General features: G+C 40.9%; 2 protein-coding genes and 1 long non-coding RNA gene across 4 annotated transcripts in view; all 3 read right to left on the bottom strand.

Annotated features, from left to right (window-relative positions):
* Positions 1-3,404, bottom strand: part of LOC310853325 (uncharacterized protein) — a 5,278-nt gene extending 1,874 nt beyond the window's left edge. Inside the window, exons 1-3 of the mRNA XM_083757630.1 lie at positions 2,501-3,404; positions 1,976-2,136; positions 1-934 (exon numbers count right to left, since the gene is read on the bottom strand). The exon at positions 1-934 is cut by the window's left edge and continues 1,874 nt beyond it. Coding sequence (XP_083613756.1) covers positions 1,982-2,136; positions 2,501-2,960 — 615 coding nt within the window. The 5' untranslated portion in view covers positions 2,961-3,404 and the 3' untranslated portion in view covers positions 1-934; positions 1,976-1,981. The remainder of the gene's footprint in view (positions 935-1,975; positions 2,137-2,500) is intronic.
* Positions 3,405-5,095: 1,691 nt separating this feature from the next.
* cdpf1 (cysteine rich DPF motif domain containing 1) lies at positions 5,096-11,087 on the bottom strand. 2 transcript variants are annotated; one of them, XM_083757901.1, is made up of 3 exons: positions 10,891-11,087; positions 9,671-9,782; positions 5,096-7,784 (listed from the first exon to the last, which is right to left on the bottom strand). In XM_083757901.1, exons 1-3 carry the CDS (start codon positions 10,998-11,000, stop codon positions 7,656-7,658), a joined length of 351 nt encoding a protein of 116 aa, XP_083614027.1. In that variant the 5' UTR covers positions 11,001-11,087; the 3' UTR covers positions 5,096-7,655. The 2 variants fall into 2 exon arrangements, with proteins under 2 accessions (XP_083614027.1, XP_083614028.1); XM_083757902.1 differs by having other exon boundaries at positions 5,096-7,776.
* A 6,425-nt stretch (positions 11,088-17,512) lies between these two features.
* LOC310853462 lies at positions 17,513-18,621 on the bottom strand. The gene is made up of 3 exons (XR_014568796.1): positions 18,522-18,621; positions 18,140-18,199; positions 17,513-17,580 (listed from the first exon to the last, which is right to left on the bottom strand). It is a non-coding gene; the product is annotated as an uncharacterized lncRNA (long non-coding RNA).
* Between the last annotated feature and the right edge of the window lie 6,069 nt (positions 18,622-24,690).

The following is a 24,690-nucleotide window of genomic DNA, read 5'->3' as shown; positions in this document are numbered from 1 at the left end:
CCTGAACATGGATACAACATGACCACGTGTACAAAATAATATTTCTCTTTTTGAAAACTGCACTGCAATTTCCCAAGTCAAATTCACACTCGACGTATGAAAAGCATATTACATATTGCTTTCTCTCTCTCGCTTATGTGCTACATCTCAAAATGTATAGGTAGTAAAAAATAATAATAATAAACTGAGCAAAAAGGAAAAAAAAGACTCCATTTGCACACTGCTACATTGTCTGCTTTTGAGGCAATTGAATTGAGTGCCAAAACTTTTATAGTGTACATATTCAGTGCTTGTGCATCTCTCCCACCCCCCCCCCCTCCCCCTCCCCCCACTCTCTACAAAGTTAGGGCTGGGCAATTAACCGAAAATATATCCAAAGCGATATTTAGACCCAAAAACCGACTTCATCTCGCTCATATAGGTAAATTGCATAAACAACAAGCAGGGTCTTTGGAGGATAAACATTTTAAATTTCTCATATCAACAAATTGACATACATTTCTAATAGATATTTTATCTACTAAATCGATTAGCCCGATTAACCACTTAACCCTGAGCTTGCAGATCTGCTATTTTCACGATATACATAATTTTGAAATGATCGAGATATTGATTTGAAGTCATATAGCCCAGCCCTACCCCACACCGTAAAATAATCCTCAGTGTTAACCTATCCACATGCAACTCTGAGAATGCACAAATGGAACGAAAATAAAAGGGCCCCTTATAGATGTGTAACTCTGACAGGGTACAAAAATGGAACGGAATGGACCCGTATTTGTACACTCTGAGAGTTAAACTAACTCCAAGGTTTTTACAGTGCACCTCCATCTCAGAAAAGGCTGCCGAGCTCTCCCTCTCCCTCTCTCCATGGTCCCTCCACTGGGTGCTGAGAAAGGCAACAGGATCCCTCCAGCGACAGGACTCTCAGGTTCTGTGGGGCACAGATGAAAAACAAGCTGAATAGCGGTGGTGGAAAGTAACCAAGTACATGTACTCACAAGTACTGCACTTAAGCACTTTTGCTTTGGTTGATCATTTCCATTTTTCGATACTGCTTCTCAGAGGCAAATTCTTTTCACTCTACTGCAATTATTTGAAAGCTTCAGTGACTTAGATTTATATTATTCATATAGAGAATTAACCAATCATGGCTGATTTGATACAAGCGAACTACAAGCTTGTAGATCTGACATTTTTGAAAAATGAAACATTTGTGATGAAAACACACGTTTTGATGCCAAAACGTGTGTACCTACTCAAGTCTGCATACAGTCCTTTTACTTGTAACAAAGGATAATCTGAAACTGAGTCTTTCTTCTACCACTGCTTAATGGTGGTGCATTTGCAGAAGGGGTGGGGGGGGGGGGGGGGGGGGGGGGGAGAGAAAAAAAGGGGGGGGAAAAAAGAACTCCCACACAAACAAAACAGTTGTTCCATCTCGAGGTCTCCCGTGCGGACAGAGAAACGTGGGTGCATCAAATCACACAAAGACAGACTTTATGACAGAGAGACAGACAGCACGAAGACTGTGCTTGCAGACTGTCAGCGCTGCAAACGCGTGTAACAAAGCAACCACTTCAACAGGCCTGGTGACGTGTTACTATCGCTCGGGGGTGGGCTGTGTGCAAGGCGTGTTTAGATAAACACCAAGACCAGACTAGCCATCCGCCTCACTGATGCACAGGCAGACAGAGAGACAGACAGCCACATCTTCAGTGCATAATATTGTATACATTAGGGGCCTGTAGTGGGTTTGAAAACAAGTGCTCCTCAAGTACTTTGGGTAAAAAAAAATATAGATCTAGGATTTCCATGATGCAATATTTTAGCACACACCTTTCACTGTGAATGTCTCGTTAAAATAGTGATTAGTAAAAATGGGTTACAAAATCGTGGGATAAAAAAAATATATATAAAAAACTGTGATTAGTAAACAACAATATTAATATTAATAATAATTATTATTTCTAACCTCAGTTCAGCCCAGTTGCTCCCTGCTATCCGCCTTGCTGGGTGTTTCTTCCACAGATGTTACTGTCTGACCCGCTGTGCAGTTTGACTGGTCATCTTCGTCATCCTCATCATCATCATCGTAGCGCACCCGTTTTCTGGGAGAGTCACCTGAACAAGGACCTGCCAGGAGAAGGGGGAAAAAGTAGTTACAATAAAGAGATATAAAAATAGAAAATAATCTGTCACATTCCCCCATTGGCGTGCAGCACAGTTTGCGTGCTCAGTCGCACGTATACACTTACTAAAAACAAATCACAAAACGCCCATCAATAAGGTCAGACGCTGGAAAAGAAGTCTTCATGTAAGAGTGACATCCTCACAAGAGCAGATTGAGGAAATGTAACAGCTATAATACAAAGCTATTTTATTCTTTTTTTATGTGCAGGGTCTGTCTGCACAGCCAAATGGACCCTTATCCGTCTGTAACTCTGAGACAATTTGATTCCATTCGTACAGTTATGTACAGTACAGTTAGATGACCTACCTGAAGCTCTTTGGCGTCTCCTCCTGGGGCTGCCATCGGGCGACGAGTCGCCGCGACACGGTGATCGCTCCCCGGGTCGTCCATCAGCTGCTCCTCGGTTATGGTTCCCGTTACAGTCCACAGGTCGAGGCCGCCTCTTCTCGCGCGGCGCTCGGCAATAAAAGTCCGGCGCGTCGCTCACCTCCTCCCACTGGCAGCCCGTCTGCCCCGGGGGAACGTCGAGCGGCCTGTCGGCCACCGGGTCGAAGTTCCACCGCTCGGCGAACCGTCGCCGCTCCTCGGCCATCTGGACCCGATACTCCCGCTGGAGTTCCTCCGGGTCCGGCGAACCGAACAGGTTCCTGCGCACCGGAGGTCTGGAGCCGCCATCCAGGGCCAGGCCGATGATCCGAGCCGGATCCACCCTCTCCAAAGTTGGACTCGCGTTCGAAAGGCGCACGTCTGACATTTTGTTGCACATATGAGCAAAAAAACAAACAACAAAGCGAACGGAAGGGGGAGGGGGGGGACAACAACAACAACCACCGTCTAAAAGATCGCTCAGTTTTCCCCAAAACGGTTATAATCCTTCAAACTGCACAGATCACAGGTGGATTAATGCGTGCATTATTCTGCACTGTCGTATCCAAATGCAACCCTGCAAATAATGTCTCCAAAAAAAAAGCCGTCGTCCTCCACCGCCTCCTCCTCCGCAGTACTGTGTGTGTGTGTGTGTGTGTGTGTGTGTGTGTGTGTGTGTGTGTGTGTGTTTTAAAAGGCAAACAGCTCCTGTCAAACTCCGTAAACAAGTCGAGTCGTCACGGCCAACATGGCGCTGGAGAGAAGTGCAGCTACTACTACGAAGCGAGGAGGGCAGAGACTGACTATTTAAACGGCAACACGAGCTTCATTGGTGCTGCAGCTGGAAACCCGCCCCTGCTGCTGCAGCTCGTTAGAGTTGAACGTACGTGGCTGCATCACCACCCCTGAGCTCAACAACATTAACCCCATACAGTAGGCTATACTGTAGACTAGTGTAAAGATTGGTGCGTTGTTCAGACGGGTAGATGATGAAACGTTGCAGTCTAACAGTAATGGAAACCAGCGACGTGAATCTCAAACTGCCGCAAATTAGAAATGCTGTGATGCGTTTTACCATTATACCATACCTGCATACCATACCATTTTTGCGTCGTTTCAGCTGCCCGTCTGAACCACATCAATGGTTCTCAGAACGTCCCACACCTTTTCATCGCATTCTCAGTACCACCAAATTGATCTATGCATTTGGCTGTTGAGGCCTATCTGAAACTTTTGTTCCTGGGGCGGGGCCTGTAAAAAAAAAAAAAAAAAAAAGCAGATATACAAGGTCAAGCTCACAAATTTGGCTATTATGAATATTGAATAGTCGATTTATAACTTGGTTAAAGTCCTTAAAATGATGTTGACCCCGCCCCCCAGACTACAATGAGAATGATACTCAAATATGCACACCATGAACTTGAAATCCAGTGTACACTTTAAGGTGGTTGTTTATAAAGAAGACATAGCAGGGCTTAGGTGGTATTATATTTTGGTGAATGAAGGTGGTCTCCCTACTCTTCAATATTGACATTTAGCCCCTGGTGCCGGGTAGGTAGGCTATACTTGACAAGTAGCCTAGTGCTGTCTGAACTTAAGATCATAAACACACCATCTTACCTGTATTTATGCCCATGAGTGCAGGTCAAATATAAATGTCTTGCTGTGGCCCGTATGGCAATGTTGATGAGACGAACTTCGTTAAAATGTGATTTGTCACTTATCAGTCATGGAATAGACTGATTCAATGACTTAATTCCGCTTAGTCAACGGTTGTGATCAGGTTCCAAGAGGCGCCGCATTACACAGGTGAGGTTTCATAGAGGGAAAAGTTAACCCCGTCGACACTCACTTGTTATGTTGTGTAGAGACTACATTTACTCAAGTACTGTACATAATTGGAATTTGGAGGTACATTTTCTTTGAGTATTTCCAGGTTTTTACATTTTCAAGTTTCAGAGGCAAATGCTTTACTTTTCACTCAAAATATGGCCATTGTTTTGATGCTATAGTACATTTTTATACTAAAGTCCAATTCTGAACACACACGAAAGACCTGAGTACTTCTTCCACCACTGCCTGTGTGTAAAGTGCAACCAGGATGACATCACAGCAGAGTAAAATGGTCTGCCGTCATTGTTGGCAGTGTGCCTATCACTGTCAAACCTTGGCACTGGTGCCAGGGGGTTGGTTCCTCGCTTGGTTGGTAGTAATTACTTGTGTGTATCTGGGAGTAATACACAAATACACACACATCATAGTGGGGAACTTAAAGACAGACTCAGTGAATGATAATAACATATGAGATTATTTCGTTTCTGCTCACATTTAGATAGATTGGATTTAATATTTTACATTAGACTGTTAAAATCAGGAGTAGGCAAAATAATACAGTGAACGTCAAGAATAAAAAAATATACTGGCAAGTGGCATGACTGAAATAGAAGACATTGTTTACAGTTCAAGAGGTGAGGCAATGTGATCTTAATACCATGATATGATATTGTGACAATTATATCGTATAATAAAAAAAAATCTTTACGGTTTTAAAAATAGGGAAATTATCAGCTAAACAAATCAGCTCGCCATCGATATTGCCCAGCCCCACAACTTTTATTAGCAGGTAGAATTAAGGAGCTACATGACCAATATCAAATTAATATTAAAAACAACACAAAGTTCCTGCTCCTGTTCTCAGAGAGATTTTCAAACTCTCTCTCTCTAGCGAGTGTGCACCGGCTGTTGCACGGGCCATTCAAAATCACTAAGCCTGCCTTTAAAACCCATACTGTTCCAATTAAATCCCGAGACGAGTGCAGTATCTCGTGATAAACACAGCGAGGTCATGTGCTGGATAAATGGAACAATAACAAAACAATGTAGAAAGGTCACAGTCCGAGTAGAGTATAGTTGAACGGTAGAATTCCTGTGCACGTGACTTGAAGAAGTCCTTGGGAGTCAGTATGCAATCTGCAAGACCGTGTCAACCATAAATTACTTGGAAAATACATTGTTTAAAAGGATGCATTGTTTCCCAATTCCCACACATTTGAGTAACTTCTTAATTCAAGCATGAGTTAATATGTGTCAAACTGAGTTGTTAATAAAACAACTTGAAAAGTCAGAATAAGTACACAACCTCTAATGTTGTTTTTTCATTTAGATTTGTACTGCCTGCTACAGTCTAGTATTGCAGAAGAGGTGGCAACATTAAAGGGATATATTACTTAAAAAAAACCTTTTGGTCATTTTATCCTCTACTCAGGCTTTTGAAAACCCAAGGCAGTTTTTAAGTTGCAAGATTCAGTAAGTATTTAGATATCCGATATTCATTTTAGCTGCCCGCCCCCTTCCTATACAAACCCATTGTAACCCGTTCAAACATCATTTTAACCACGTTTTTTCTGGAGACTGATATTGTCCTTCTAATACGTGATTATTACATTTACTGTTTCCATTTATATATATATATATATATATATATAATTTTTTTATTTAATTATTAATGCTAAATGAAAAAAAATTCTGGGGTGTTCTGTTCACATAAGCCTGAGTAGATGATAAAATGACCAAAAGTTTGTTTGAAAGTGAAATATCCCTTTAAGTACTGAAATACGTGAATACATTCCTGTGTGGGGAGGTAAACAAGATGGAAACAACCTGCCTGAGGAAGCATGACAAGCTAACCCTGTATCTTTCAAAGATGCAGCTGAAAACTCTAATCATTCTAAACTTGCATTGCATTGCACCGATAAATGCTTTTGGATCCTAGCTTGTGGAACTAGTATTACTATTAAGTCATTAAAGGACCACTTCACCACTTTTCAACCTATCTTCATATAATAGGTCCTCACTAAGTAATAATCATGATAAAATGGCACGATTTCTTTCTACACAGTCTGTGTCTCATAGGAGGGCATGTGGGCAGTTTAGAAACCGTCTTCCAGTGACATCATCATTAGGCAGATTTTTTATTTTTTATGTTTAGATTTTCATTATCGTGAGAACGATGGCTTCCATTTTCGCATTGCAACTTTTCAGGACTAGAAAGCCTGCAGTTTCTATTAGCTTGTATTCCTCATCGATGATGAAAGACGGTTTCTGAACTGCCCACAGCCCTCCTATGAGACACAGACAGAGTAGAAAAGAAATTGCGCCATTTTTTCATGATTAGTTAGGACCTATTATATAAAGATAGGTTGAAAAGTGGTGAAGTGGACCTTTAAGCAGTTTGTTAACCTTCTTATTGAGTGACTACGTAGTCATTGCCCTTTTGCTTCTCGAGGACTAAAACATGGCTGGCTCCAAAACAATGGAATGCACTTCCCATTACAATCAGAACTGCAGTCTCACTCCCAATCTTCCGCCGTAGTCTGAAAACCCACCTCTTCAGACTCCATCTTTGCCTGTAGCACTTGCCCTAGTTGCGATGACCTTACAGGCGTATGTATGCAAAGGCTCAACTTATTGAACTAATATAGCATTTTATGAACACAGCACATAGTATATATGCATAGTTTTATATAGATATTCCACTGTTTCGTTCTTAGCTTACGCATGATTCATGATAACTACATATTTGTATTGCCATGTTTTTTGTTCTTGCTTAATGTAAATCGCTCTGGATTAAGAGCGTCTGCTAAATGCCTAAATTGTAAATGTAATGTTTTCAGATCTGGGATACAGTATTCATAAAATAGTGCTTTGATTTTAACCACTTTGTTGTATGCGAAAGTGGCCAATATACAAGCTCACAAAGTGCCACTAGGCAACACATTGGAGGCTTTTAGAGCTGATATTTTGCCAAATGTTTTCCTACTACGACGTGCCAAGAATAGGGCACTAGGACTCATGTGGTGAAGTGATACCAACGCAATAAAAATGGAAGAACTGTTTTATGAATACTGTATCCAAGAAAGACAGGAAACATAACCATGTCCTGTGCAAAGGTCTGATTCCTTGTGATAGTGTCCGTCAGTGTCCTTGAGCAAGAACACTGAACCCCCTACCTGCTGACTCATTGACAGTGTCAGCTAAAAGCTAGAGTTCCTTTAAGGTCAGGTCATGTCAGGTCTGACCGGTCACCATGGTGGGGTCACGAGACGGCAGTCTTGGAGCTGTGCTTCCTCTTGGCCAGCTCAGTCTGAATCTGCTGAGGAAACTGCTCTAGATGCTTGTTGACGCACGGCACGCAGAACCTCTTGGTGTAGAAAAGACTGCAGTCCTGAGAGGAGACAAAAACAAGCGTCAGAGCTCATGGGTTCAATTTAATTTTTCAAGGACCCTTGGTTTTATTATGCATTTGTCCACGGGCATGGACCCCCATTTGTTCAACTCTGGGAACCCAATCTACACTGCAATATCCTCAGTTTACTTAGTCACCGTAAGTCACGTGAGCCAGACTGTTGCCTCCTATAATTGTGCTTCCGTCATACAGTCTGGAGCGCGGAAGCTCTGAAAATGATCTGGGGTAAAAAGGACGAGGCGCCTTGTAACGCTTCCATTTCGTCTTTACAGCCGTGCAAATTTGTCCCAATATAAAAATCTATTTTAAAATCTATTTGAAATGTATCTGCTTTCGGTAGTTACAGACTCTATATAGCAGTGGCAACTTCTAAAGCTGCAATCTGGAATTTAGTGTAATGATGAATACAGTGTTATTTGAACCAATCTGTATGGTAAACTTATATGTAACTGTTAAATGCCATGCCCGAGATAACGAGATAAACGTAACTTTGTCCAGGACGCCATGCCCGAGATTTGATTTATTGTGGTTAATCCAGGAAAAATATATATAATTAGCATTTATTTAGCATTTTTAGCTAGCGACCGCTCGCGTCCACATAAAAACGACCAAAATCCCTGTGTGCACGCATGCGATGCATGCTCAAAATGCAATATTCAGGGCTTGATTAGAGCTTAATTTGATTTAGATTAGAACTGTAATCGCACGGACAAACGACCTCCAATGCACTACCGACTTTTAGTTCCGGTAGAAACTGAAGTAAACATCCGCTAGCTTTTTTCCCTGGTCGGCCTGATATGGCTGGCACTTCATGGGTAAAGCTCTGGCGCCCTCTGGCGTTGAAGGAGTAGGGATATTTTACCTTCAAAACGTTTTTTTTTGGTCATTTTATCATCTACAGTTTATAAGTTGCTCGATTCAGTATTGAGAGATTTTATATTTATTTTGGCCCCTTCCTATACAAACCCAATGATGTAACTTCAAACCATGATAGATTCATCGAAAACACCTTTCCTTGGTTCTGGTGACTCAACTTTGTCTTTCGATAACATTTTGAATTTGTATTAATTTATTTATTGGAGCGGTGCCTAACCACTCCAGTACCAGCTATGTGTGTCCGTCTGTATGTATGTCTCCACATATGTCCTGAGCTTTTTATATCACGACCCCATATGAGTTTTTCTTTTGACTGTGCTTGACTCCAAAGGCACCGCTCACTTAACATTATGGTGTGAGTTTTTGAGGGCCTCCTTTGCCCAGCTTTGTGTGTACCACATGGATTGGCCGAGCACGAATGTGGAATGTGATGTATGATGATGTATGACGATAAGAGCGCCCCTCACTTCACACGAGTGTGATTACTTTTTTACTGTTAGCTTTCACTAGGCTATAATATATTTTGAACTTTGAAGACATGCCATGTCGTCTAGCCCTACTCTAAGGTATACTGTATGTATATATGTATTATGTATAAAACTTAAATTTGAGAATAAGAATAAAAACATGGTAAAATGATCCTTCATAATGTGTCAATTCAGGAGTCTGTGCATTTCTTGGAAAAATATGTTAACTCAGCACCTTAGAATAGACCCATGCAAACAGTCACGCACGCAGTCACCTTATCTAATCTAGAATGATGTCATCAGCCCCAGTAGTAGAATGACAACATTGCTTCCTACCATCCTGTGTGTGTGTGTGTGTGCGCGTGCGTGCATGCGTGCGTGGCTGCGTGCGTGGCTGCGTGCGTGCGCACACACACAATGGCCACTAAATACAGTACTACTAAATACAGTCCATGGCATGCAAGTCATGAAACCCTGTTTTAAGTGATGGTATATTATTAAAAAAAGAAAAATCCTCCTCACCGCTCCAACACAAACAGGGATGTTGCATAAACTGCAGCTCGAGCCCAGAACCAGAAACTTCTCCTTGTCTGGACTGAAAGGATCCTTGGATACAAAACATTCTTCCAACAGCCTGGTACACACACACACACACACACACGCACACGCACACGCACACACAGTTTTATTTGAGTCCACAAATTATATTAACTACAGGCAATCAAATCAAACGGGGTTAGACAATTCATGAACACCTAACACACACACACACGCATGCCACACACACACACACACACACACACACACACACACACACACACACACACACACACACACACACACACACACACACACACAGAGTTCCTCAAATTACATTACAACTACAGGAAATCAAATATAACAGGGTTAGACAATTCCTGAATACCTAACACGTATATGCATGCGGGGCACGCAAGCACACACACACACACACACACACACACACACACACACACACACACACACACACACACACACACACACACACACACACACCTCAGTCTGTAAACGATTCAGCCACAAGGCCTCTGGCAAAAGGCAGTGCAGTGCACACAAAAACATGATTACTAACTAGTAGTAAATGCACATATATAGAATAAGTAAATACTAGATATTTATATACACTGCACAGTTCACATACACTAAGGATAATTATTTAGAAGTACTATAGGAAGTAGGAACATTGCGCCTTCCAGCACCTCATGGTGATACAGCTAATGTACATAGGCTACTTGCCATTTAAATTATACCATAAATGCTATTGCTGCTATTCTTCATTATTATGTTTATGTTTGTTACAATGTTATAGCTGCTACAAACGTTGATTTGATGAAACAAAAATCTGAATAATCTTGTGTTTTACATGTAGGCCTATCAATAAGAACATGGAATCATATTTGTACCACTACCAAATGTATTTAGCTCCCTTTGTGGCAGGACTGTATTTTTCGTATAATCAGTGCCAGTGGTCCTCAAAGTGGAGTCCTTGGGTTCCCTGAGGGGGTCCAAAATGGACACTCTACAGCCAGGTATGTAACTCTGAGTGTATAAATGGAACCAAATGGACCCTTAACATACACTCTCTCAGACTTATAGGAGGTCCTTGAAATTGACAGGTTTGACAACCACTTATGTAAAAAGTAAACACCAATGTTATGTTAGCATTAGCACATCTAGCACTCATTTCTCTGTTGTTGACTTACACAATCGCTCTGGTGTTGGGTGGTTTCTGTCCGTAGTAAGTGAACGGGCTGGTTAACTGACACAACTGACACACGAAGATCTGCTGTGGAGGCGGCTCACTTTGATACATTTCGATAGAAAAAGAAAAATATGTTTTGTTTAGGTCTACTTCAAATATTACAGGGAGACAGTTAGCCTAGCCACCTGTTGTCATAGTGTCGAACCCATTGCCCGGAGACGCGCCGTGGCTTGTGAGTGGCTATCTCACAATGTTCACAAGCAAATAGCCAATCACAGTGCGGTCAGCCTTCCAGACTATGGGATGGAGACTTTACCAGCTCCTGTTCCATACCGACGTTTTTATGGAGCTCTGCCGCCACCTACTGGGATAGAGCGAGAGTGCACAAATGTGGCGGTCCTTCAAAATAAAAAGTTAGAGAACAGAGTGGACTCCTAATGTGCCATAGTAGTGCCATAGAAAAGAGAGACTGAGAGACTGGAGACTGAATTCAGTAATTGGGTCTTATGATGATCAAAATAAGAACATTATAATGTTATGTAAAAAACTGAAAATCAAAAATTTGCCATGGACAAGATACATTTGTCTGTGTACGGACACATTACCCACACGGAAAGGACTTATATGAAACTTATATGTTCATATATGTGCATATATGCAACATATATGTCATATTCAGGTACATATATGTGCATATATGTATATAAGCATGACATATATGCAACATATATGGCACTTATATAGTGCATATATGCCACATTTAGGTCCATATATGTGCATATATATCTATAAGTAGGACATATATGCAACATATACGTCATATTCAAGTACATATGCAACAAATATGGCACTTATATAGTGCATACATGCCACATTCAGGTCCATACATGTAAATAAATATCATAATTATGCATAATATATAGCTCTATTGAAATTCAGGTTCATAATATTGCATAGCCATAATACACCATGTAAAGCTCATAGACATGTCACAAACAGGTTAATAATGCATACATTATGTAAAAATGACAACATGAATAGATTGTGTTTAAAACATTTATTTGCAAGTTAATTCACTCACACAGGCGCGTGTATAATACATGTGACAATCTTGGGACTAACTTTCCTTTTCTTTATTTTGACTGTCTACTAAGCAGTCTTCATCAGGGCAATACTGCAGGGCATTATGTAGCCTACATGCCTGTTTGCAATTCAGATGGACCAAGCACTATGCACTCCACATGAGGAACCATATGTACACCTTGTCTGATATAATTTCAACTTTAAAGGCAGAAAAAAAGAAACAAGCTGCGATGACAAGCGTGGATATAGCCAGGTCAAACTCACATCATTCTATTTTTCTTCTTGTAATATTACCACATGGTTGAGGACAACCTGGAACCCCATCAACGCCTTGTGGCCAATTATGTGTACCATAAATTAACTGCTGCATGACATTAATCTGTTTGGAAGGCATATCTATCTATCTATCTATCTATCTATCTATCTATCTATCTACCGGTATCTATATTTATATAAAGCATTACATTATGAAAGGGGGGGGGGAATTAAAAAGGTAAAAACAAGACATTTATCTCATCGTATTTTGCCGCACAGTCTAGCTGAATGGTCTAGCAGCTAGCTAGTGGACCAGCATAGCCCAGCATCACCAGCTGGTGAAACTGGCCTATGCTGGTCTATGCTGGTTTAGCTGGTCTCATTACTTTGTACATATTTATGCTGCCAGTACAGTAGTCATTGTATCTTTGGTAGACCACCCCCCCCCCCCCCCCCGTCAATTTATCTATTTGAAATACTTTAACATATCTGCTTACACATGTACAGTAAAAAAGGTCAATTTTAGTTAATTTAAGCATTTTTATATCACAATGACAATGATCCAACTGTCATTGTGTAGGCCTATGTAATGTATTTTGGAGGGTGTTAAACATTGCAATTTATTATTATTAACTTCTACTACACTTACACTACATCTCAGAGACGAATATTGTACTTTAACTCCACTACAATTATTTGAGAACTTTAGTTACTAGTTAATTTGTATTTTTATTACAAAACCTACAGCAATCTGGGAACCCATCTGCAAAAATAAAGGGAAAATGGCACCCCCTTGAGTCAACAGTTTGTCTCAAGAGACTAAACATACAGTAGGGAAACCACCTTAGATATAGGCCATTTGAAAATGGCCAATCTACATGTTCCCAATTGTGAACTTGTAGATCCATTTTCAAAATGTTTTAGACATTTTAAGCATTTCTACATAATGAGTACTTTCTGCTTTTGGTACTTTTAAGTGCATTTTGATACACTTTACATTTTGATACATTTTACCTACACACAATACTCTTACTTAAGTTGATACCAGTAATCTTACCTAAGTAAAGTTTTATTACCATACTTTACAGTATTTCTACATTGCAGTATTCATACTTCAACTTAAGAAATGTTTTCCACTACTGCTCACATAGGTTTAAGCAATGTAAAGACAAAGTAAACTGTTCAAACCGCAGCTCATCAGTTTCAGCTTGCAGCTGGTGCTTGATTACTAAACGTAATTGTGAACTATATGACTGAGATAGGGATGGGAATGATCAATTAATTGATAACCTTATCGATTAACTGGTTAGTATGTCCAACATAAAATATGTTAGACATAATATTTGCTGATATAAATACAAAAGGCATATTATATTCCTCAATCAAGTATTTATTTGACCATTTGAGATACAGGGCCAGTCAATGGCATCTTTGTGAGGAATACAATGAAATGGAAAAGTCACACGCATACATACATATTATACACACACATCCTTAAAACACAGGTACATTGTTTTGGCGAACCCACATTTGGGTGAAATTTCAAAGTTGAAATAAAGCACATTAAAAATAAAGCATATTGAATTGTATAGGTTAGAAAATACATTTACAATGCTGGGATCCCTGATTGTGTCTAACGTACAAAAGTGCAAAAACACAAAGGTGTTTCTGTAGGCTGTCGCCAGAACCTTAAAAAAAAAGAAAAAAAGAGATTCCATTCACATAATATGCCTTTCAAAAATCAGACCTGTCTTTATTGAGTGGTGCTGACGTGCTGTACAGTACTTGTGCTGTACATATGTACAAGCCCTCCTCCCTGGCCTGTGTGTTAGGCTGTGCAACAGTGACACTTGGTGGTGAACAAATGCTATAACGCTATTTTCGTGCTCTGACACAAGGACCTGTCTATAGGAGTGATTGCACCACTCAAAACAGCCTAACCAGTAAGACCACTGAGGGCAGGAAACGACCTCGCCACTGGCCATATATGGAGCATGTCTTGGGTGTACAGGGTTTGATGAGGTCAGATCAACATATTTTATGTTAGAACAGGTCAGCTCCATATATGGAGATCTAAGGTTGGCAGCGGGGGAAGTGTCTTGAGTGTACAGGCTTAGGTAGGGCCGGGCCTTAATTTTCAGGCCTGTTGAGAACACAAATAATGAGATGCACAAAACTTTGGGGCAGGCCTATCTAAAGTTTAAATGGACAGGCTATCAGTCAAAAGGGAGACATCAAAGAGGAAGGATAGATGTAGAAGGATCAACCTTAATATGGAACCACAAGGTTCTGACATATATCCATATGCAGTACTAATATTGATCAGGGATCTCTATATATGGACTCAATTGCGACAGCAGGTCGCATTTATGACATCAGGGATCTCCATCCCGGATGTCACGAGACCTGGTCACCATACAGTTAGTATGTGGGGGCTTTTGAGTGATTGACTGAATAAGTACTTGTACTCTGAAAAATAAAATAAAAGGTATCGGGACAACTCTAGAGCAGAACAGCTCGATGTGATTCATTGCAAACTTTGATGAAGAATCTCTTAATGATCGATTAACCCATTTAGGATAGAAAACGTATTCTACAAATGTCTTCTAAATATGACAGTTTTCTGAAGAAACCTATGTTTAAAACACCAAAAGGGGTTCCTGTCCTGAATGGGTTAAAACAATAGACTAGTCTCGCTCATGTGCATTTGGGAAGACACAAATGTACACCTCATCACCGGATTTTAAAACAATGCATTTCTGCTCTATCTGGTCTATGGAAAGTAGACACACAGGCGAAAAAAGGCATTGATTTACACGTCTGATGTGTTCCACAAAACTAGGTACAACGTGAAGCCTTTTCAAAAGTACAGCAATTTATGTACTTCCTGCTGGTGAAGGAAATGATACTATGTCCTGAATTTCTCCATAACCACCACCACCACTCAGCTTTGCGAAAAAGTCTTCACGTCTCTTACTGAGGGTGTACCTTTTGCTGGTATAAATCAGTCCTTTATGTACCATTCTCCTATGCACTACGACTTCATCTGGTGCTGTTCTTTGTGCAGAAATGATGGCACTTTTCTCATAAGCGGTAGTCTCTGTCACCCTGCCATTATCTAGAACAGTTGTATCATATTTGGTAAAACACTTTACTCTTCTGTCGTTTGTCAATTCCAAACAAAACTCCTTAACTTGTTCACTAACTGCATACTTAGTGGTGATGAATGGTACTGCTCTGTGCAACAGGAATTTGTTGACTATCTTTAGAGCTACACACTTAGTTCCATGCAGCCGTTTCAAAAGACCACCATTTGCAGTCTTAAACACAAATGCTGAATGTGCCCAGAGTGGCCCCCACAATTTTAAAGACTTTGCCAGGTGAGTTAGCAGATGTACATTAAATGTCATAGCTGCTTCCCAATACAGCAACTGAACCTTGGTGACAAACTCAAACAGCATGTCATCTGCTTTGTTTACATCTTGGAAGCTGATGTTTTCTTGCAAAAGCAAAAATACTGCAGACACCAGAAGGCTTAGATGCTTCACATAGCATGGTTTAAGTATTCCATTCAGGACTGGCAAGCTGTAATATAGGAGCCATGCCCGCCACTCTGAAGCTTTCCAGTATTTGCACTCTGCAAGGGGCCTGGGTAGTCGTGTTATCAGGTGTGGAGGCTTAATATCCTTCATCCTGTTCTCAAGCCTCCTCAGTGTTGGGACTTCCAATGTAGTATGGTTGACCACTTCCTGTCAAAAGTAGCTATGTGGGCCCAGGCCGTAGCGTAACGGTCTGGGCACCGGACTGGTAATCCAGTCGCAGTGTGCCGCGGGTTCGACTCCCGGACCCGACACGGCCTTTACTGCATGTCATCCCCCCATCTCTCTCCCGTTTCCTGTCAGCCTACTGTCTGTCCCTTCAAAAATCAATAAAAGGCGTAAGCCGCAAAAAAATATCTTAAAAAAAAAAAAAAAAAAAAAAGTAGCTATGTGAATTGTCTAATGACACCAAGTAAAACAGCATGCATATAATCTGGTACGAACCCCCACACTATATCAAAATAAGGCATGTTTATGACACTTTTGTTTTGTGCTACTGCTTGCTCCATGTCTAACAGCATTGCCTTGGCCTCTCTGTCTGCATAGACTGCTGGAGTCACCTGTTTCTCTACTAGAGTACCAGGATGTAAACAGAAGCCACAACCAAAGTAGCCATTAAACTGGTGGTGTTTTGTCTGGATTTTCAAGAAGTGCCTGAATTTGAGGTGCAATTGGTACGTTGATAAAGAAGCTTGCACTGTTCATGGAAGAACAGACTGCACAATGCAAAATGTTTGCATCGGTTATTTATTTTTGCGTGCCAATGTACATTTACAGCTTTTGCAGTAGAAGTGGAACTCCACTATGTCAGAGTTGTTTTTAAAGACCTTGTTGAACTAATATTTTGATCTTGGCAACACCTCTTTGCCAAACAACATATTAATTAGCTTTAACAAGTCCTCAAGTTGTGTTCCAGTTATATTATGCTTTGCTGCATGACTCATTAGCATGAGAAGAGCTTCAGCCTTTGAACCTGCTGACATTAGTACTGAATCCATATTTATGTCAAACCCGATCTGTCCGAATGGATCATCTTCTGGAAGCTCTTCCATTTCTGAATCAACTTCACAAGTACTGCCCTCTGACTCACGACCAGATTCCTGGACCACTTCAGATTCAGCACTGCCCTCTGATGATGACTCACAACCAGATTCCTGGACCATGTCACTTGGTTGCCGCTCAGATGGAAGGAGAAAGAATCCAGATGGATTCATGACCTGCAAAATAAAACACCACATGAGTGCATATGTCTGCATAGGACAGTGAACACAGCTTTTCTCATAGGTTTAATATAAAATGTGGTACCTTTTTCAAAAGGCAGACGGTATAAACATGCAAAAGTAGTTATTTTGCCAATTGCCGTTAACCATCATTATGGTTAATAACACTAGTTAGCCATGTGCATAGCCTTAACTGACACACATCTTTTTTTTTTTTTTTTAAGATATTTTTTTTGCGGCTTACGCCTTTTATTGATTTTTTAAGGGACAGACAGTAGGCTGACAGGAAACAGGAGAGAGATGGGGGGATGACATGCGGTTAAGGCCGTGTCGGGTCCGGGAGTCGAACCCGCGGCACACCGCGACTGGATCACCAGTCCGGTGCCCAGACCGTTACGCTACGGCCTGGGCCACTGACACACATCTTTAATGAAACGCACCTTAGGCGTGGTTGGTAGAAGGACTCACCTGGCCAGTCATATCATCTGGATCAGATGGAAGATCTTGGTCATCAAGGTCAGATGAAGACGTGAGCTATAAATGACAAAACATTCATAAGTGCTCCAATATACAGTATGGGCACAAAAGGTAGACAGACAAACAGTTACTCTGACAACGGGTGGGTATAACGGTTATTGCATAACAGGGTGGGGATGCAGCCTAACTTTCCCCAACCAGCATCACTCTCGAGTAGGCTGGTGCCCGACAGGCACAGGTCTAGTTATTTTTTATATTGAAATCAATATCAATCAAATAAAAATATGTAACCACTTAACGATTTAAGACTAACCACTTAAGCCCCATTTTATACTTTGTCACACAACAGTGCCATACAAGAAATAGTGAAACTATCAGATCTACAAGCTCACAATGCTTCACATCAGACCTTGTAGATTTACACAATTTTTGTTTTGTTTAGTTTAGCCTGTAATGACATGCCCGATTTTTTCTTTCACCGAACCCCTTTGCCAGAAATAGCCTTGCAACGCATCACGCTGTGAGATTTTAAATCTGCTATTTTTACCAAATACACAAAAACAAAATATAGGGACTGCATGAGAATAATGAAGGTGTGGTTGATAGAAAGCCTTACCTGGTCAGTCATGACGTCTGGATCTGGTAGAGAATCTCGGTCGTCACGGTCATCAGATGGCTATAAATGACAAAACACATTGATGCTTTTTTCACTAATATTTTGTTAAGTTTCGCCTGTAATGACATGCCCGATTTTTTTTCCTTCACCAAAACCCCTTGCCGGAAATAGTCTCACCTACAATCACAACACATCATGCTGTGAGATTTTAGATGCTATTTTTGCTAAATATTCAGCAACAAAATATAGGGACTCTAGGGTGCATGAGAATAATGAAACCACCTTCAGGTGTGGTTGATAGAAAAGCTTAGAGATAGGATCCAGAAGGAAGCACACACATCTCCAGAAATTATACAGGTGCTGGACAAAAAAATATACGTACAATGAAAAGGAAGGGATGTCCGCACACAAACGTTTCGACCCTTACAGGTCTTCGTCGTATTGAACTGGTAGAGAATCTCGGTCATCAGATGGCTTAGGCTATAAATGACAAAACACATTGATGAGTCCTTGTGCCTACATACATTAACAGTGAAACCACAGCTCGTGTCCTCATGGGTGCGTTCGGAAATGCGCCTTGAACGCACTGGTGTGCTCTCTTGTCGTTCGTTTATTCAGTGCACTCTGTGTGTTGTAGTTCGGAAATCCAGTGTGCTGCACACCGGGTGTGCCGAGTGCTATTTTTCAATAGATAAAGTATAACATAATGCTTAGTTAAAACACCAAAAGGGGTTCAATTTTAACGGGCCATGCCTTCGCATTATTTCATTTTGTTAATACCTGTTGACTTCTATGGAATCCAAATAATTGAACTCAGTCATGGCGAATTTGAATCCATATGTGTCGTGTCATGAACTCACCTCGGCATTTGGACCTGGTCCGACTTCATCTTCCAAGCGGCTGGCAGCAGTAAGAATTACCTGAATGCAAATTACGAAATAATGTATTTAACAAACAGTAGGTTGTTTAATAATAAATACAATTAAATTATTATTAATTTAAAACAAATCTATGTTTTCAATAAATACAATTTTAATAAAAACACGTCCAAAAGTTTTGATTATACTATATTATAATAAGTAGTACAACGGTGTCATGCAATGAATAGTGAAAATAGCAGATCTACAAACTCACAATATTAATCTCTCACCTCAGCATCTGCAGTGTGCGAAGAGTCCGAAGATGAACTGATTTTGTCACACTGAAAACATTTTCAAGACAAATAACATCAGGTAAAACATCAGATTATGTCTCATAATTGATTAATTCTGAATATGGGGTATTATTCTACATTTCTCATAAAGTGACTTACATCCAAATGTCCTCTTTTCAGTCTTGGAGGAGGCAATTTTATTTTTCTGTTAGGCTCCAAGTACAATTTGTACTTACGTCTAGACATTCTTTAATTTTTTTAAAAAGGAGAAAAAAAGACGACATTAGTAACTGACAGATTCTTTAACAGAATGTGAGTTTACACTTAAAAAATAAACTAAACAGAAGGGTGTTATAGCCTATTTTCCCCCCATTGTTCAATAGGACATCCTGTAATGCTCAATAAAGTTTTAATGTGTGCTTATTACCGCCTAAAGTTAAAGGTCTCGAGCACGCAGTAGTATGCACCAATCAGAGTGGCGAATAGAACCTACTCTACACCGACACAAGCCACGGAGCAAGTCCAATTTACCTCATACTTTGTTCTCAGACTCGACAATTTATATCATTTCACTTTTGCTATAGACAGTCCGGCGTCTACTAGTTCACACAGCAAAAATGTTTGCTTATGTAAAATATTTAGATGAGAATTGTAAAGCAATAGTTCCCACCTCTGACATTAAGGATTTTGACAGCAGCAGTGCATATTGCTACGGTTTATTGGGTGCGCTGGCAGGGGCAAATTTTGTTGCTGAAAGGTGAGTCATACTAAAACACTCAAAGTAATAACTAATAAGTATTAAAAATATACCTAACGTAAGTCTTTTAATTTGGAAAACATGCATTTGGGGGTAGGTAGACAGTCTACCGCCCGTAGACGGTGGAAAATAGTTCACTAGTACGCTCGAGCTTTCGGCGCGATACCATGGTACGGATAAATATAAATCATGCTTGTAACTTGTGTCAAGCTAATAGCTATATTTTCATAATGCTGACGAGCCTATAATACGCACATTAGACTCAATACATTCATATACACGTGAAAGGACCGCAATGGAAACAAACCGCTGGCTTTGTGTTGTATACTTGTATACTATGTCTACGGGAATTCGGAACCGGGAGGAGGCGGTAAATGTTTGGGCTAAAGCTAAACCAGAGCTAGCTTAGAGCTAAAGCTGGCTAGCTAAAGCTGTCCCACAGCTAGCTAGCTAGCTAGCTGGTTAAGCTAACGTGGCTTCAGTATATGGCCACAAATGGACAGACAGTATGCCGACGTTATAGTTATAGGTCGTTTTCTGTACTTACATCTTATGTGTTTTCAGAGTCAAGAGAAGAACAACTCCTCTCTCGAAGGGGAAAAGAGTTCGAGTGCAAACTTTGAAAGAAAAATCACACCACAGCAGTCCGGGTGCACCGAGAGAAGATGCTAAAAACAAATAAACAATGAATGTACGTACGTCACTTCCATTGAAATGATTAGCGGGGGCGGGGCTGTGATCAAAATAGGGACACTTCACCCTTTTTGCAAAAAAAATTATGTTAATGACGTTTAGAAGCTTTAGAACACTTTCCTGGAGATCTTTATGTGTGTAATATGTGGTTTTAGATATTTTAGATTGTAGCAGTGAGCCTGTTGTCTCTGATGTCATGGACACTGGGCTCACTAGCTTCCTTCCTGGACTACATGTTGTCTCAGTAAGACAGCTCTCCCCCTATCCACAAGGAGGAGCAGTGCACCAAAGAATTATGGGAATTGTAGTCCAGGAAGGTAGTGAGACCAGTGTCCATGACATCAGAGACAACAGGCTCACTGCTACAATCTAAAATAACTAAAACCACATATTACACACATAAAGTATATATACAGTTGGAGGGTACAGCATTTTGTAGACAGAGCTATATCACATTGCATCGTTTTATACATTTTTTGAAGAAAAAAATAGCATTTTGTTTTGTAGTCATTTAGACAAAGCAGCATTTTTTCTCTCAAGACTAAAATAAGATGTAAGGTTTATAGCTCTGTTTTACATGTGCAGTAGGTCTACTTAAGGTACAGATACATCATACTTGGATTGGCCCTCTGGATTAATATAGATAGATATATATATTAAAAAAAAGTCTAGCCTGTAACGATGACATAAAATAAATATGGTAAAACACTACATTTCCTTAACTGTTTTAACTGGATAAAAAATAAAAATAAAATCCCACTAGCTATTTATAAATTGTAATAAGCTGTATTGCCTATAGGCACAATGCACAATGCAATGGTGAAGAAACATTATTTGTCATTGTCATAATGGACATACATTTTAGCTTCTTATTACTGATACCACTTTAATTTAATTGTGTAATTTTGTTGCATATTATCTGTCTAATAAGTCCATAGACATTCTAAAGCCAGTTTAAGACACAAACTTCTCCCATAATATATTTATGATGCATAATGTTTAACATAATCTTTTGCTTTGTTCTCTTTCTAACTGTCACAGATGCAGTGTTATCAAACCCAAAGACAAAATCACAAAGTAAGTGGAAAATAAAAACATTACGCACACATTGAAAATGGCTACTGATCAAACTGGTATAAGTGAATAATAATGTTTACATTTTGCTGTACTATATGTAGTTTCAGAGTCTGAGTCTGGCAGTGACAACGCAGTGGAATCATCTCCATCTGTATCTCCAACAGGAGACGAGGTACACACACACACACACACACACACACACACACACACACACACACACACACACAAAATACTGTAGGGTGTAGGTATACATTGCCACTACAATACAAATCAACTTAGATCTGTGTGGATTGTAAGGATGTCCCCGAACATTCGGGGTTCGAACCTTCGCTCGTTAGGGTTGGCACTCGAATCTTAATTAATGGCCTAATCAGGGGGGCACACAACCGATGTGCCAGTGCGCATACGTCGTCAAAATGTTTTCTGTGCGTAGATCAAAGGCATGCAAGGCGCATTTGCGCACCAAAGCTGAGACAGTTATGTAGAGAAATCTGACAGGCATTCAAAAGGAACTCAAATGTGATGTTAATGTCCTGTAAGTAGACTTAAAATAAAACTAGTGTTGACTAATCATTACATGTTGCTCCTATTTTGAAGAGGAAGTTAGTGCACAGGAAGTCTGTTTCAGCTGTAAACAAGCTACTATGACACTTTCCCAAAGTTATGTGCTAGGGTACAGCCTTAGTGGATTGGTTAAATGTGCTGTAGGTATTTTGTTTTTGTTAAAATTAAGAGAACTGTTAAAGAAATGTACAATAAATCACACACACACTCACTTAACCCATTTAGACCTGACAACGATTCTAAAATGTCTTCTAAATCCTGACAGTTCTAAATCCTGACAGCAGAAGTCATACAAAATAAGCAAAAATGGAAGTGAAACAAATACATCAGCAGACAAAATTAAAACATTTGTTACATTATATGTAATGAAATATGTACTGTAGTAATACTGATTATTTCTGTTTGTGCTTCTTGTCAGATTCACTTGGGAGGAGACATTAAAATTCGGCGAGAGGCTTGGGCCAGAATCCAAAATTCTCCAAGGGATTCGTTATTTGTAAAGGAGCTTGCAGTGGCTACTGAGCCACCAGCTCAGTGGCCTTGTGGTTAGAGTGTCCTGAGAGTGCCTCCCTGCTTGACACTCAGCATCAAGGGTTGGATTGGGGTGTAAGTCCCTGCGACATACTAGCGTCATGTCCAGGGGGTGTACTTGTACATCAAGCTGCCTCACGGTACAGAAACAGGAGATAGGCTCCTGCCCTATGGGCCTCATGGCTACAGAAACAGGAGATAGGCTCCTGCCCTATGGGCCTCATGGCTCGGCAAGGCTACTTGCGGTGGCTATGTGTGGCACAAAGACACTGGGGGAACGGAGCCTACTGGCAAGGAATGACAAAGATCAGAACAAATTTATAGTTTCATAACACTTATTCATGTTCCAGCTAATTCAGAAGACTTTGGAGGAGATGGAGAGACGAGAGCAACAGGGGCAGGGCAGTAAACGGACCCCCAAGCCTAACCTAAAATTTGTGGAGGAGGAGGGGGGAATGGATCTTTCTAAGAAAAAGGTAAGTGTGGTCTTTTGTGTGTTTATTATGTACAGTACATGCTACCACAAAATAATCCAAGATTCTAATTAAAGCAGTATCTAATTCTAAATGACACGTCATTAATGCACTCAGATATTTTTCGTCATCTATCTCCTAATTGCCCTTTTGGAAGTACAGTAGTCAGATTTTTCCATTGGTAAATGGTGCATTTATATATATTGTGGCGACTGGTACACACACCCAGGAGACAGAAAGACGTTTGCCTATTCCAAGGCGTTTAATCACACAAGTCAGTTAACAAAACAGTCTTTATCAATCAGTTTCAAGTATACTGTCAGTGCAGAGCAGGGCAATACAGGTATTGTCAGTTCCTCCTTCTCTCCGCACGATGGTGCTATACTGCCGTTGTCTCGGGACCGAGTCTCTGGACATCAACGGCGTCTGAGAACGTGATCTAAACACTGTTCGTCTTCAGCCCTGCGGCACTCAATAAACATGGGGTATTGCTACTCAGCTGGGGACTCCGGTTCCCCCTCTGTGTACTAAGGTCGTAACCGGGTTACTCCGTTTCCATCCCACGATAGGTAATTATATTCGGTATTCTCCTCCTCCTCCTCTTCACCAGTCTGTCAGTTGACAGTCCCTCAAGCTCGCGCTTAGCGCGAGCGCCGTAGAAGCCTGGTAGGGCAGAGGATAAGACATCGTAAATATAGTGCTGTTCATGTTGTTACTCACATAGAATGGGATCATGAACTGTGGTTCTCGACTCACCGCCCAACTCGCTCGACAGTGTGTTGCCTCACCCCTGGAGCCTGGATCTCTACTGAGGCAGACCGGCAGAGAGAACTGCCTTTTGAATTCTAGCGCGTCTGGCTGAAAACAGCTGACGCGCATTCCAGCTGATCTAATATGTGACGTGGGACGTACGTGCCTTCCAGTACCCGCCCTAGAGGTTGGTGCGCTCCTCTTCTCGCTCTCTGCTGGCCTCCAGGGGTGTGCTTACCTGCTGTTGGGCGGTGTTCTGCCATCGAGATGCCACATATCCCCCCCTTTAAGTGTTTGCCTGGTGTGGGTTCCCCTCCCCCGTCCTCTTCATACCGTCTAGACAGGGCGTCGGCGTGGGGGATGCTCCGCCCTGGTTTATGTTCCACCTTGAACTTGTAGTCTTGTAACTCGAGGAACCAACGCGTCACGCGAGCGTTAGTGTCTTTGTTCGTGGACATCCATCTGAGGGGGGCGTGGTCGGTGTAGAGTGTGAAGACCCTTCCCCAAAGATAATATCTTAAATGATGCACGGCCCACTTTACCGCTAGGCACT

The sequence above is a fragment of the Protomyctophum parallelum genome, assembly GCF_964188405.1.
Source record: "Protomyctophum parallelum genome assembly, chromosome: 22".
In the NCBI taxonomy this organism is placed as follows: Eukaryota; Metazoa; Chordata; class Actinopteri; order Myctophiformes; family Myctophidae; genus Protomyctophum; species Protomyctophum parallelum.
Note: the sequence above shows the minus strand (reverse complement) of the source record. Positions and strands in the feature narration are given on the sequence as shown.